The 15,313-nt window shown below is 26.9% G+C and overlaps 1 protein-coding gene across 1 annotated transcript; it reads right to left on the bottom strand.

Annotated features, from left to right (window-relative positions):
• Window positions 1-1,982: 1,982 nt before the first annotated feature.
• LOC145201991 (CTP synthase 1-like) lies at window positions 1,983-14,594 on the bottom strand. The gene is made up of 16 exons (XM_090082279.1): window positions 14,200-14,594; window positions 13,647-13,817; window positions 13,373-13,473; window positions 12,226-12,342; window positions 11,177-11,257; window positions 11,014-11,094; window positions 10,683-10,837; window positions 10,087-10,219; window positions 9,744-9,832; window positions 9,391-9,485; window positions 8,935-8,997; window positions 8,620-8,663; window positions 8,402-8,498; window positions 5,840-5,895; window positions 4,026-4,122; window positions 1,983-2,485 (listed from the first exon to the last, which is right to left on the bottom strand). Exons 1-16 carry the CDS (start codon window positions 14,363-14,365, stop codon window positions 2,178-2,180), a joined length of 1,854 nt encoding a protein of 617 aa, XP_089938405.1. The 5' UTR covers window positions 14,366-14,594; the 3' UTR covers window positions 1,983-2,177.
• Between the last annotated feature and the right edge of the window lie 719 nt (window positions 14,595-15,313).

Below are 15,313 nucleotides of genomic sequence, written 5' to 3'. Positions count from 1 at the left end.
AACGGCGGAAGCAAATTTATATACCTAATATTAAATATCAACCTTAAATAATAAATTAGCGACCAACGTAATAAATTTCTACCAGAAAGCATTTGTCATTTTTGTCATTTTATTGGATAAAAAATATTTACTAGCTTTACTCAAACTTGGCTTTGTCAAAGTTCGAATATTTTTGTTTTTAGAAAAGAAAATTTATGATTATTTGATTTTAATATGAGATCGCACTGTTGAAGGTATTATTAACTGATATTACTCCAGCCACTCCCTACCCCCGGCGAGGAGGTAATTAGGGAGTAGTAATTTTAGTACTTATTACTAGTGAAAAACAAAAAAATTGTAAATATGTGTTAGCGGTTATTTTATGATGATTTTGAGGGATATTTTTGAAAAAGTATACTGTATAAATGAGCGATAAAATTTGTAAAGACAGGTTCTTGTTTGATTAGAAGATTATTGAGATTTATCGATTTGTTTGTTGCGAAAAAGCTACATTACCACAGTGTGGTTTAGTTCCCAAAAACATGGCTACATAGCTACAAATACACTTCTGATTAATACAGTATAGTTTTATATCTGATAGCTGGAAAACCCAGCGCATCGCACCGGGTATTCCAGCTAGTAAAACATAAAACTTATATTTATACAGAATACGTGTACACAAAATCTTCAATAATAAAAATCGTATTTATTCTTCATTAAATCATCATTTATAGTCTGATTTTTTAATATTTTAAGGATCTAATTTGGAATATTTAGGAATTGGCAGTTGATTTAGAGAATTTTAAAAGTAATCTGAGTATTAGGAAAAAAGTGATATGTTGCTATTTTTCTTATCACTCAATTAATTTTAAAAGCTAGGGACACATCTCTGATGCCGGATGAGTATCAATCAACAGAAAACAACTGCACTTAGCACTAATATTTTATTTAATTTCATATCAAAGCTACAAATATCTAAAATTTCATCTTAAAAACGAGCTTTTTTAGATTGCGGAGGGGAAAACATGGCGTTATGAACAGATGGCCTAACTCTAAATACAAGTTAGCACTAATAAAAAACACGCATTGGGTGCAAATTATGGATTAAGACACTGGAATTTACAATTTTAAAAGTCAAAAGGTCATTTCACTCCATGACAAGAAAATTCCTCACAAATTGAGCGAAGTCAAAGACGTTTGCCTCGGTTACTTAACTTATCGTCGGCTCACCATCACCAACAGGTCCCTTAAGTCGACTGTGTTAGCTGTGTTATAATTAAGGCAACTAAAAACAATATTTATACATATATTTGTATACATACGCATATTTTTTCCCGGTAGCATCATAAATATGAAATTTGTCTATTAACATTTATCAGTTTAATCATTTCAATATATATATTGATTATTTTTTAATAATTTATTATATATAAATTACTTATTCTCTTATAAAATAAAAGGCCTTCGTGATTTTTGTTTAGTATTTTTGTGTAAACATTATTTATTATCTCTTGACAATCTTTCCTCTAGGGTGTCTGAATTTTGTTTAACTGTTACTAGTAAAATTAAATCTAGTGGGCCACTGGTCTCCAAGGGACTGGGGGCCTAAAATGTGAATGGGGAAAATAAAAATTAATGTAACTATAAAATATATAGATTTTCATATAGCTCAATGAAAATTTAAACATCTTTGTATATATATTAGGAATTGAAATATAAGCAGCAACTATTTTAACGGACTTTAAGTTTAGTTACCTTCTATTTTTGTTTCCATTTTTAACGGTAGTTTAAAAAACCAAACATTTGAGACTTTGTATGCTTCTTCGCTAACTCTCATAAAAGTAAGATTTATTTTCCATTTAAGGATATTTCAGGCTAGACTTGGATTAAGCGACAACGCAAAATGTAATTCTATCCTGAAATATCCTCACATTTGCGCTATGAAAATTTCTTTAAGTCGCATTGGATTTAACCAAACTTACTGCCCGCTAAACATACTGCTGTTATGGTCCTCTCTCTCAAAATAAAATAAAATAAAATTACATTATTCAAATAAACTTTTTTTATCTAAAAATTCTGTTTATTGGATATACTAAAATAAGAGTCACATTTAAATTTCTTGCGCACCGTCTCTACATGTTTGTTGGTTGCCTTAAAGGAAATACTGAGCAATATTTACGAAATCTTCATAAAATGTGTTACTCTTCATATTCGGTCGCTAAAACCTCAGCACTAGTGTTTTTAAAGTTGTTTAAGCGACCATCTTCAGAGAAAATAACATTTTTACATTCGGTTGTAGGAATTTCATTGTGTGTAGATAAATCTTTAAACGTTTCAGTTTCACAATCCAAAAAACTTGAGCGAGGTGATAAACGACACCCCCGTCCAAGGTAGCCTTTTAACTTTCCAGACGCAGCTAAAACAAAACCGAGATAAGGAGGCGACGGTTGAACAGGGCGAGATAAAAACTCTGGATGGTATTGAACGGCGACATAGAACGGATGATCTAAAAGTTAAAAATAAAGCCATGGACGTATAAGAAATGGACGTGCAACTCATTGTTTTACATCAAAGAGGCCGCAGAAATCAGAGAGCCATGCGAGTTTCCGACAAACTCTAAATTTTCACCCGTCAACAAAAAAATCTATTGAAATGGCTGCCCAGTTTTAAAACAGAAACTCTGATCACGTGGTATTAGTTTAAACATTTATAGCATTTGTTTAATAAGACTGTCCAGGATAAAGTAACTACTTCACACGTTGACAAATTACTATACAAATTACAAGGTAAAGGAAATTAGTTGTTGGCACGAACAGATTTTCATCATTTTTTCAAGATGAACATTTGTAAATTTGGGAACTTTTTTCATGTAAACAAAATCTGTTAATGATAAAATAGATTTGTAAGGACAATTTTAAAATGACTAAAAAAACTATTGCGCAATATATAAAAGCTTAAATAAAATTTTTTGACAAATTCTGGTTTCATATAATTTCTTGGTCCTTCATTCACCAGCCTTAACTTTGTATATATTTTTAGTACTTTTTCCGATCAACGCCATTTTTTGTCTCGACTACTCTATAAACTTCATAATATATATTCCACTATGCACTATTTTTTAAGTAGGTGTATTTTCTAATGTACTTTTTTATAATTCATTTGATAAAACTAAACTTTTTATAAAGTTACTAAAATTTATAACTATATTGCAAAATGCGGCCAGATATTTCATGTTTTCGTTGTTCATATTTCCTATATTATTTCATTTCTCATAAAAAACACATAATAACCCATTTGTTTTTGTCACAAAAAATTAGTTTATATATAGCTGGTAAATCATGTTATGTTAATGTTAAATATTTAGTTATTCTTGTGGTTTGCCATAAATTGGCTTTGCTAAATTCTTTAGATATGTGACAAATTATAATTTTCCTTTTTGTATTTATATTCATTTTATCTATAAGTTATTTATCCATAACTGTAGTGCTGTTTGAGCTCCAGAAATGTTTGTATTGTTCATCAAAACATTAAAAATGAAAAAACTCTCTGCATTCAATGCCAAAAAAATGGACCTTTAAGGAATCAAATTTTAATCAAATTTAAAGATGTTATAATTTTTATCCAGTGAAATACTTTTAACTTTCTTTGTTAAAAAACAGAAAGTTCTATAATATTCATAAACTGGAAGTCTACAGCAATATAGTAGATGGAGCAGTTCCCTGGACATGAAACCATTGTGCTCTAGGTAGCTACAAAACTAGTTGATATTTTGTATTATTTATTATATCTCTAGTTATACATGTACTAAAGTAGTTAAGTAAATGATATCAATTTCTATATCATCATCAGCGTTATTTCTTAAAATATTAAGAATGTCTAGCTATATAAAATTAAGCTTAAAATTTGGTTCTATTGCTGTTATCTCTTATACGTCCATGATAAAGCCAAAGTTTTAAAAGTTTGAAATTAGCTAGTAAAATAATGGGAATATAATTCGTTATTAAAAGCAAAATAAAAAACATAAAAACTTTAAAAGCATAATTCACCGTTCAATTCAGCAATCTCCATTCTCTCTCCATCAATATCAGTCCCAACAAAAGTGAAGCCTCTCTCTTCAAAATAATGAGTTAATGTAGGATTGACCTAATAACAAGGGTATTAATCATAATTTTTACGTGCTTTTGGTTCATAATCTCTATTATATTTTGTACTCATAAAAATATAATCGACTGATTAAAGTCACATATAAAGCTTTCATAAATAGTTTCTGGCAATAAATTGATGGTTAATTTATAAAGGGTTGCCTTATTAAAAGAGAATTTAATAACTATAAACAGGTGCAAACTATGTGTTTGCAAACTAGCATAACGGAAAATGGCATAAGTGCGAATGTGATACAGAGACTGGATTAAGAGCTAATGGAATAAGAGGAGCTATTGGGAAATAGGTCGCACTTTTTAACAAAAAATTTAATTGAAATGAAGTTTACTTGTTCTTGTTGTAGACTACAGATTTTCAAACCATTTTTTCATGCTGTAATTTATTTTATCATTGCCTGAATACTTAACACGAAAAAATACTTTACACGAAAATACTTTACATGAAAAAATGCACCACACAAAAAAATACTCAGGCAACAGTAAAACAAGCTATTGTTTACTATTCAATACAATTATCGTTCACTACTTGATACAACTATCGCTCACTACCATTCTTAACAAGTCAAAGTATAAAATATTTGAGGAAGTAAAAAAGTAAATTATAAAAAATGTTTTTATAACTTATCAATATAAATATGTATACATAGTGTATTTTACACAAACTATCTACACAATTTTTATTTCATTTTAAATTACACTTCTTGATAAATTTTTTGCAGCATGTTACGGTGGTGTGACCTAACAAAGTCCTATGCTTTAAGAAAGTCCTAATTTAAGAAATGACAATTTTCGTATACATAAAATAAACATTTAGAGAAAAAAATTTAGTTATTTTATCTAACTAGATATCTAGTTAAAACAACAAAGTTATTTTCCACAAATGTTTATTTGTGGACACAATTACAATAATCTCTATATCTCTATCTGCTTACATTAATAACGAATTCGCTAAAATATTTATTAAGAAAACGATAGATGGAACAATTACAGGTTGTTGATGAATGATTTAAGTTGATTTAACATTTTACCAAATGAAACAATCTGGATAATACTACATATAAATACACATGCGCACACATGCACAAAAGAATAAAAATAGCACATCCAAATATATTGGTATTTCTAAGTACAAATTTCTAATGTAAAATATTTTTTATTTGCAACAAATTGATGTTTACATACGAATTAAATATAAGATGTTTAAGATGAATTAAAGATGTTTCATGAAAAATTTGTCTTTCAACAACTTGTTTTTACAATATGAACACATTACAATAAACAGAAGTGCTCATAATCTTTTTTCCTAGCTAGACAACCCATTATAAAAACAAAAATTTGCCTAATTAGAAAATGATCCTTTTTTTTTGTTGAGGAAAATCCAGCACAAACCGTTTATTTTTGTAAAAATTAAGCAGCAGTATGATTGTTTGCTCAACAAAAAGACCAAACTATATAGCACAAAGGCCTATTTAGGTGACTAGCCTAACTTTATAGCTATATCACAAAGGCCTATTGTTTGCACAGCTCACATACAAAGGCCTATTGTTTGTACAGCTCACATACAAAGGCCTATTGTTTGCACAGCTCACATACAAAGGCCTATTGCTTGCATAGCTCACATACAAGTTTATAGCTGTGGTGTCCTCCTTAGGCTTAGCTATTACAAGATGCTTACGTAAAAATTAAAAATAAAATTATACCTCGTATCTATGCCGATGCCTTTCTTCTATAAAATCAACATCACCATACAATTTTCCTTGATAAAAAGAAAACAAAAAAATAATGTAGAGTCATTTCATATAGTATCATACCTTAGGAGTTGAAGTCTATGTTTTTTGTTAAAAACTGTAAATAGCTTTGTAGAAATTGAAATTCTTTTAAATCTAAGGATGCTAACATTTTCTGTTAATCACAACATATCACATAACTGTTATGTCTACTTATTTTGATTTTGGTCAAATATATTATTTTAACTGTTGAATCTTCATATTTAGCATCAATAAACTGACTTGGATTTTAAATAATTTGTCAAACCTTTACTTTTTTTTCTATGGAATTGTTTTAAAAGCCCTCCTACCCTCAACAACAGTTGCTTTCCCACATGTTGTTGAAAGAAAGTTCCATTTCATTATGGGAATCCATATTAGTTAGAGAAGTTTTTTTGAGTACACTGAGCTTCGGGGGAAACTGGAGTAATAGCTACAGTTTTACTACTTTTCTCTGCTCAGTATTATTGTGCCCTGTGGAGAGGATACCTTTTGAGATATTACAGAGGAAGAATTTTCAAAGCAGTTATGTAATCAGTAGCTATCATTTTCTTTAAGTTTTCAAACTGGATTGTGAAAATTCAAATTTAACTCCTCTTTTGAAAACAGAGACTGAGTATAATTTATCAAAACTACTATATTTATTTTAAATCTTGATGTACTTTTAATTGGTTGACCTGGCAAATTCAATTATCACAAGGATCAAACCTGTGGTCTAATAATCACTTTGTTTAGTTAGGCAAAGGCAAAAATTGTCTCCCTTGTCAGGCTTTTTAGTATTGCTCTACAGGAATTGCATATGCTTAAATGAACTCTATTATCTTTGAATTTCTATAAAAAAAGAACTAGTAATCTTTCCTTGACAAAACAGAAATTTGAAGCTTTTTTAAACTGGGATAAACTTAAAAGTGGTTATAAAAGATTTCATGATACTTCAATACAAGAAAATAAGTGCTACAAACTAACAAGTGTTTGGTTTATACAAAATAAACAGACACACTAATATAAATTTTGAAATTTTCTTACAAAACCTTTAATAATTTATGAACTGTAAGTAAACAAAAAGTTGTTACAACTTTTTGTTTACTTACAGCCACTTTTAAAAAAGACATTTAGTGTCATGCCCCATATTAAACTGTTAAAGACTGGCTTTTGTCAAGTTAAATCCACCCACATACATCTAAAGTGTTTTTAATAATTTTTAAAAAATTCCATTCAACAAAGGCAAAAAAAAAAGTAAAACACCTTTATGATGGGGCTCCAAGTGCAATTAGTAGGACAAAATGCCTTAAAAACATTAAATGTTTTTTTCTTGTTTAGCTATAGAAATTAGGTTTTAGTTTTTACATCTGGTGATACTTGGGACTTTGTAGATTAATGCCTCATAGGTATTTTTTTTTGTTTCAAAAGTTGTAGCTGGGACAAACATAGGGCATAGAGCATAGACTGTTTGACCTGTCACTCCTGTGAAAGATTTTGAGAATTTCTTCTAGCAACTTATGTATGTTACTTCTAAACCCTCTTTATTTTTTTCCTCTAATAGCGTTAAAATTTGGATGGTAGAACAATTGTCACAAATTACAAAAAAGTAAGACAATCTGGTTTGCAGAGTTTCCAATTGAATTGCAGAAAATCTAATTGTTTGCCCAATTTATGTGGTGGGAATAAAGTTAAGTTTTATGGCTTTGCATATATAAATGAAATTCTGATGAACAGATCAGCAATAGAGGAATCTTTTAAAATGTGAGCTCTGTACAGAACATAATCCACAAAATTTGGAAAATTTTATTTCATGATCTAATTCAAATAAAAGTACAAGGCAATTATCATTCTTTTAACCTGAGTACTAAGTAACATTTTTGTATTTTTTTTTTTTTTATCTTCATTAACTTTCACCAAATTCTTCATACCTGGAGTTAATTGAGATATGTTGCTGCATTATAAAACTCCAGTACCTGGTTCAAATCATCAGGGGTTAAGTAAAAACATTTTTTTACAATTGGTTAATCAAAAATATTTTTGCATAGCAAAAAGTGAAGTCTTTTTGGTAAAAAAAATTTGTTTTTATTTTCCCATTAAAAGTTAAAGTATCATGCTTATCGTTAACAAATTTCTTCAAAAATGCAAATATCATTTAACCAGTAAAAACTTTCAATAATAAAAAGAAAAGTTAACTATAATTTCTGTTACACAAAACAATATTAACATATTGTTTTGTATAACAGGAAAAAAATGGGTACCTAACCTTGATTATTTCTCATGCTTTTGTTAAAACAAGTTATGAAGTGCTAATAATATTTTTTTAATGTATTTATCTACAAATATAGTTCTGAAATCAGTTCATGATACTAAAATTAAATATTACTGTAAAACGAGTTTCTTATATGGAATTCTTATTGAATGACCCTGAAGTAAAAACAATAACCATCAACATAACAAATTTGAAAAGAAACTTTAATAGTTTGAGTTTGAAAAAATATTTTTTAAAAAATATACTTATAACAGAAGCTTGTTTCTTGAAAATAGTTTTCCTTTTTCCAAGACGCATTGTTCCACCCAACTGACCTTGGTTGTGTTCTGGCATTTCTATTACCTATAAGTTGATTGACCTTCGACTTAATAAAATCTTTAGCAAAATAATGAATAAAGTTATTCAAAACATGTTTTCAACTTTATTTTCAACTCATGTTTTCTTCTTGTTAAAACTAACTTACAACAGGATGTGGGGTCAGTGGATTGATTTCTGTTGAGTTTGCATCTAAGATAAATATTGAAAAAAAAAAGATATTCATCAGTCATTTAAGCAGATAAGCAGTTTATTGAACTAAAAAATCAACATTCTGGTATTTAAAGTAAAACTTATCATGATGAAGTGGTCATTGCTTTAGTGATATTTCAAAATGTATTTTCAGTTATTTATGCTGAAATTTTATGGGATATGTTTAATTTAACACCTGCATTTATTATTGAGTTCTGTGTCATACAAAACTTGAAGGAAAAAAACATAACAAGATAAAACAGTAAATTACCCTTCCATGATAATACATTCCTTGCAAATTCTATTGCAGCAACTTGCAGTCCCAGACAAATGCCTTAAATCAAAGTGTGTGTGTGTATATATAAATATATAAATATAAATATATTTATATTTATATATTTTTAATTTCCAGATACAAAAAAGTTTATTCTACTTAGAAAGTGATCAGACTAAAAAATTCAGTTAAAGCAAACAGTTATAAGAGTTTTATTTTATTTTTTTTTTACAAGTAATGCAAATTGTAAAATGAATTATTTCTGAATTGGCTAATATTTATAAATTTTAATTCACATGAGTTACCTCTAAATATTTTCTGGTATTTTCTACTTAACAGAAACAACTTCTGAGGTTCAGTAAAAAATTTTAAAAAGTTTTATGAATTAAATAAACAATTCCATCAAAAGTAGAATTTATTTAACAATATTAATTTTTTTAAAAAAAAAATCACCTAAGTATGGTGTTTTGCTTGTTCTGGCCCAACGAGCAGCTTGTATTTTTCCCTCAGATCCACGTTGGCCAAAACCACCAGGTACAAGTACACCACTGAAACATACAAAAACTTTTTTCCTATTCACGTTTTATGACACAAATGAAAGAGCTTTAAATATATTTTTTAGTTACACTATTATCTCAGGAGAGATTTTTTAATGGATAGTTTAAGATAATTTACTAAAAACAATATAGTAATAAGTAATAAAGTAATGTAATATAGTAATACAAATGTATGTATTTCATTTAATACTTTTATAATAAATTTAGATCAAAAAGAATAAAAAAGTTTTAATAAACAATGAAAATTACTCGCAGCAGCATAATGATTGCCATGCTTCATGATACCTCACAGGATCATTTTCTCTGGTAGAATCTTCTATGCTTTCAGAGTCAATCCACTAAAAAAAAATATAGTTCTTTTTACTAGCATTTTTTATGTTTAGAGATACTCAAGTTTTATTAAGTTTTGTTTACAACACCTCAGAGCTGTTTTATATTCTTGTTAAATGTATCAAATATCTCAGAATGTTAAAATTTTCTTTTGAAAACTCACATTTGAAAGTTTATACATAATCGTATTTTAACTAATAATGTTGATAAAAATTTTTGATTTGATTATTTTTTAGGAGTAGAGAGTATATAAAAAATATACCTTAACAACAAGTCTTCTACGTGAAGCAAGTGCTGAATGACTCAATGCTTTGATGACAGACATATAAGCATCTTCAAGTCTTGTATATTTACCAACAAGAGCAATTTTTACTTCTTCATATGGCTGATCATGCCTTAAAGTAAAATTACATTCCTAATATAACTATATGATAATTGAAAATACTTCAATTATAATATATGTTAACTTTCTTTTCCTTTATATGAAATAAAATTTGAAGCTTTTAACATTATTCATTTAATTAAAATACAATGAACTATTAAGGGGTAAACCATTATTGCTTTAAAAGTAATAATTTAATCCCCTTACAATAGGCTAAATATATTAATAAATATGCTCTTGTGAGATTCGAATAAAAAGTGAATTTTCAAATTCATTTTTTGCTCAAATTTCTTTTTTCTCTAAATTTTAATTAAGATATGAGCTAAAGATTTAAATAGCATTCTTACTTCATGGTGAAGTAAAATTTAACAAAAATAACTTTTGTCTTTTGTTGAGTTGACATGGAATGACCCTAAAGCATTATTAAAATAAAAACAAATCTCTTTTTTCCTTAACAAGAAATTTAACATGCAAACCTATCAGCTAATTGTTTCCAATTAAAAAGGAATAATCTTGAATCTATGATTGGTAAAGCCAGTGAGAGTTTTTTTGCAATTTGATCAAGCAAACCTTGTTCATAAAGTAAAGTTGGAACACGATAAAGTGATGACACATCAGGAACACTGATTACCTATGTAAAGCAAAGTAGAATTCTCATGAAGAGTTAAAAGAAAAAAAAAGATAAAATTAAAACAAAGATTTTCTAGAAAAAATTAACAAAAGAAAAAATAGTTATTTTTCTCCATCCACAACAGTAAATATAATGATTTAAATTACCTTAACAAATTCATTTATAAATATAAATACCTGATCAGGATTTACATGGCAAAACATAGATATTTTTTGCTTTAACGCAGCATCCAATTCAACTTTACTACGTGCCAAAATCTGGAGACAAAGAAACAAATTTATTTTAGCTTCTTTTAGATTTTTTAAAAGGAAGTTATACAAAAAAAGTCTTTTAGTTTACCAAATCTGGTGTAAGACCTAATCCTCGCAATTCTCTAACACTCATTTGAGTTGGCTTTGATTTCATTTCACCTCCAGAGGTCTATAAAAGATTATATATAACATATTGTAATATATCACCCATAATATAGATAGAAATTCAAATTTTTGCACTCATTTTAGAAACTACTAAAAAAGGAACTAGAACAGTGGATCTAAACTAATGAGACATCCCTACTTGGCATTTTTTAGGGGATCAAAATGATGATTGAGATGATAATAATAGTAATAATAGTAATAATAATAATAATGATGATAATAATAATAATAATAATAATAATAATAATAATAATAATAATAATAATAATAATAATAATAATAATAATAATAATAATAATAATAACAATAATAATAATAATAACAATAATAAAAATAATAATAATTATAATAATAATAATAATAACAAAAATAAAAATAATAATAATAATAATAATAATAATAATAATAATAATAATAATAATAATAATAATGATAATAGTAATAATAATAACAACAATAACAATAATAATAATAACAATCATAATAATAACGATAATAATAATGATAATAATAATGATAACAATAATTATAATAATAATGATGATGATGATGATGATGATGATGATGATGATGATGATGATGATGATGATGATGATGATGATGATGATGATAATTATTATAATAATTATAATAAAAATAATAGTAGTAATAATAATAATGATGATGATAGTGATAATAATAATAATCATAGTAATAATGATAATAATTATAACAATGATAATAATAATAATAATAATAATAATAATAATAATAATAATAATAATAATAATAATAATAATAATAATAATAATAATAATAATAATAATAATAATAATAATAACAATAATAAATATTATTTATAAAAACAACAAATAAATAAACTTATTTGGTTTTTTTTTTTTATTTAGAAGTTGTTATATAAAAAACAACATTTTGATATACTTTCAAATAAAAGATGAAAAGACTTAAAAAGAAATGCTGAGCTAAGCTTACCTGAGGTATTAAGCTGACATGACAACAGCAAAAATTCCCAGGCCCAACTTTAAATTGAAACTGACGCATTGCTTCAACATAAGGCATACCTTCTATATCCCCTATGACTCCACCAAGCTATATAATGAAAGACTAAATAGAACACTTTAAGTAGTAAAGTAATGATCAGAAAAAAACACATTTTTAAGCTTTAAATAACTTGTGTGTGTGCATATAAATCTGTATATCTGTGCATGTGTGTGTTTGTATTTATATCTTTTCTCTTACATGAAAATATATCCTGGTCTCAAGCAAATTAAATTATTAACATAGAGCACCAAACAAATATTTCTATAGACATAATATAATAGTAAAATATTGTAAATAATTGGTGTATTAACACCAAATACATCCAAGAGACATGTCATTAAATAATAATAATAGTAAATAAACAGTTTGATGATGGGACAAAAGTGGTTCACTAATATTGTAAACTATTTACAATGTTGGCGAACCACTTTTGTTAGAAGATAGAAACAAGGATGCTAAAATTACTCTGGTTTCAGTTAAAAGTATCAGTTCAGTTATGCTAAGCTGTATGAAGATAGTGAAAGCATCGAAAATCGCTTTACTTACATAAATATATTAAAGATTGCACTTTCGCAAACATTATTGCATGAATAAAACAAGTTTATGAACCAAAATTTTCTTCACCAAAAACTAAACCAGATTTCATATGAGCTTAATTTTAAAAAATCTTCACTATAGAACTAGTCAAGAACAATTAAGTAATAGGAAAAAGTGATGATTTTATCAACTATTGATTTGAAAAAACAATTAAAAGTATCCCAGTAAACTCATGAGAAACTTATAAGGTTTTATGAGGTAGAGAACTTCTATAAGACTTTAGGTTAGAACATATTAACAAGTGATTAATATATTCTAAGAATACCACTAATTAGAAATTGAAATTAACACCCCTTTTATAAGGTGACCAACCAATTTATTACTATATACATACTTTTCATGAATGGATCACATTTTTAATCCTAAAAAGCAAGTTTAACTCCCACTATAGGATTATATTTTTGTGCCTTTTCTTAAGACATTTAAAGGGATTACTTCTATGCACAAATCTCTTAATTAAATTTACATATATTATACCAACCTCAATAAGACAGATGTCTGGCACATTTCCACTTTTGTCCACTGGTTGCATTGCAACCTCTTCAATCCAGTCTTGAATTTCGTTAGTAATATGGGGAATAACTACAAACCAAACATAATTTATATGGATTTTATTTAAAAAAAAAATGTTCTTCTTCTTTTTCTTTTTTTTTTTTTTAGAAGTGTATCAGGGCTTACCTTTTGCAAAGGTAACAATTGAAATTCAGTATTTAAATGAGATAGGATTGTCTATAGAACATATATTAAACACATACCCTGAACAGTTTTCCCAAGATAATCCCCTCTCCTCTCTTTTTCAATTACTTTCTGATAGATTTTTCCAGTGGTTATATTATTATCTCTGTGTAGTTGAATATTTAAAAAGCGTTCATAATTTCCAAGATCTAAATCTACTTCTCCTCCATCATCAAGAACAAAAACCTCACCTGTAAAAATAACTGAGTTAAATAACAATTACAAATATATTCTACTACAATTATTACTTTCAATTGTAATAACCTTTGCAGCAGTAACAACAATAGTAACACTAGTAATAAAATTTTTGTTATGATTGTTATAAAATTACTATTATCATCATTATTATCATTATCATTATTATTGTTATTATTATTATTATTATTATTATTATTATTATTATTATTATTATTATTATTATTATTATTAGTAGTAGTAGTAGTAGTAGTAGTAGTATTAGTATTAGTATTAGTAGTAGTAGTAGTAGTAGTAGTAGTAGTAGTAGTAGTAGTAGTAGTAGAAGTAGTAGTATTATATTTATTATATTTTAAGCATAATATATTTCTATCTTACCATGCTCATATGGAGAAAATGTTCCTGCATCAATATTTAAATACGGATCAATTTTGATAGCAGTAACATTAAACCCACTTGCTTTTAATATAGCCCCAATGCTACTAGAAATAACCCCTTTTCCAACACCACTAATTACACCTCCAGTAACAAGTAAGTATTTCATCCCTACTACATTAAACAACCAAAAATTTAACAATTTCAAACTCTATATAAGTAAAACTGTAACTGCAACTTTGTTATTGTTGTAAATACTTTTATAACCTTCACCAAAAAAATACAATTAATATTACTCTGACAAAAATGCAACTTTAAATAATTTAAAAAACAAAATTAAAAATCCTTATACTATGAATAAGGTAGCAATTTTTTTTTACATTATCAAATGCTATTTTAAAAATGGATTGGTAGGTAGAAATTTTTACACAAAATGATGAATTATGTATTAATCTGATATATAGATAAATGGGATTGAAATACTATTAGAAAATAAAAGATGAAGCTCAAACTAGACATTCTGTTTAAAATAATTCATAAATGAAGTAATACTAAAATAAGATTTCATATCAAAATTTATACAGTATATTAGGTTAGATTTCAAAGATATAATCAAAATCATTTTAAAACATGTTTTTTGCTAACACGTGAGATTTTATAAAACAACTAGGTGACCTGGTTTCTTACTTTTATTCTCTGAGGCGAGAAAATAAATAATAGCACGTGCGTATGTCAAAAAGCTAATAGTAGTAGAAACCATACCTACATTATTGCCTAATATTTATTGGACAGAATTGAGCATGCGTACTTAGAATATTTAGTTAATTCTTGATTTCATTAAAATATTTTTATTACACCAGAAACTTGTAACTATTGCGCAACCTTATGTTGACAAAGATCACCTATTTTTTCATTTTCGTCAGACAAATGCTCGACGATATTATTGAGAATGAATTCAATCTACTACATTAAATGTAGTAGATTGAATCTTGTAATAGATGCGACCGTCGTGCGATAGTTAAATTTTATTTGAAACCAAGCGTAAAAGAGTAATTTTCAAGCTTTCTTTTATTTTAAAATTTATCAGGGAGTAATTTTATAAAACTGACACCCCTCT

Source organism: Hydra viridissima, unplaced genomic scaffold, assembly GCF_058129835.1.
Source record: "Hydra viridissima isolate aposymbiotic clone 2 unplaced genomic scaffold, HvirCarnegie_v1 scaffold_3, whole genome shotgun sequence".
Lineage (NCBI taxonomy): Eukaryota > Metazoa > Cnidaria > Hydrozoa > Anthoathecata > Hydridae > Hydra > Hydra viridissima.
This window is presented reverse-complemented; position numbering and strand designations above follow the sequence as displayed.

Excerpts from the sequence above, each read along its gene's own strand:
- LOC145201991 (XM_090082279.1), bottom strand. The coding sequence starts at position 14,365 with ATGAAATACTTACTTGTTACTGGAGGTGTAATTAGTGGTGTTGGAAAA. Across the intron at positions 13,818-14,199 it reads ATTTTCTCCATATGAGCATG|GTGAGGTTTTTGTTCTTGAT; the intron begins GTAAGATAGAAA and ends TTATTTTTACAG. Across the intron at positions 13,474-13,646 it reads TCTTGGGAAAACTGTTCAGG|TTATTCCCCATATTACTAAC; the intron begins GTATGTGTTTAA and ends TTTGGTTTGTAG.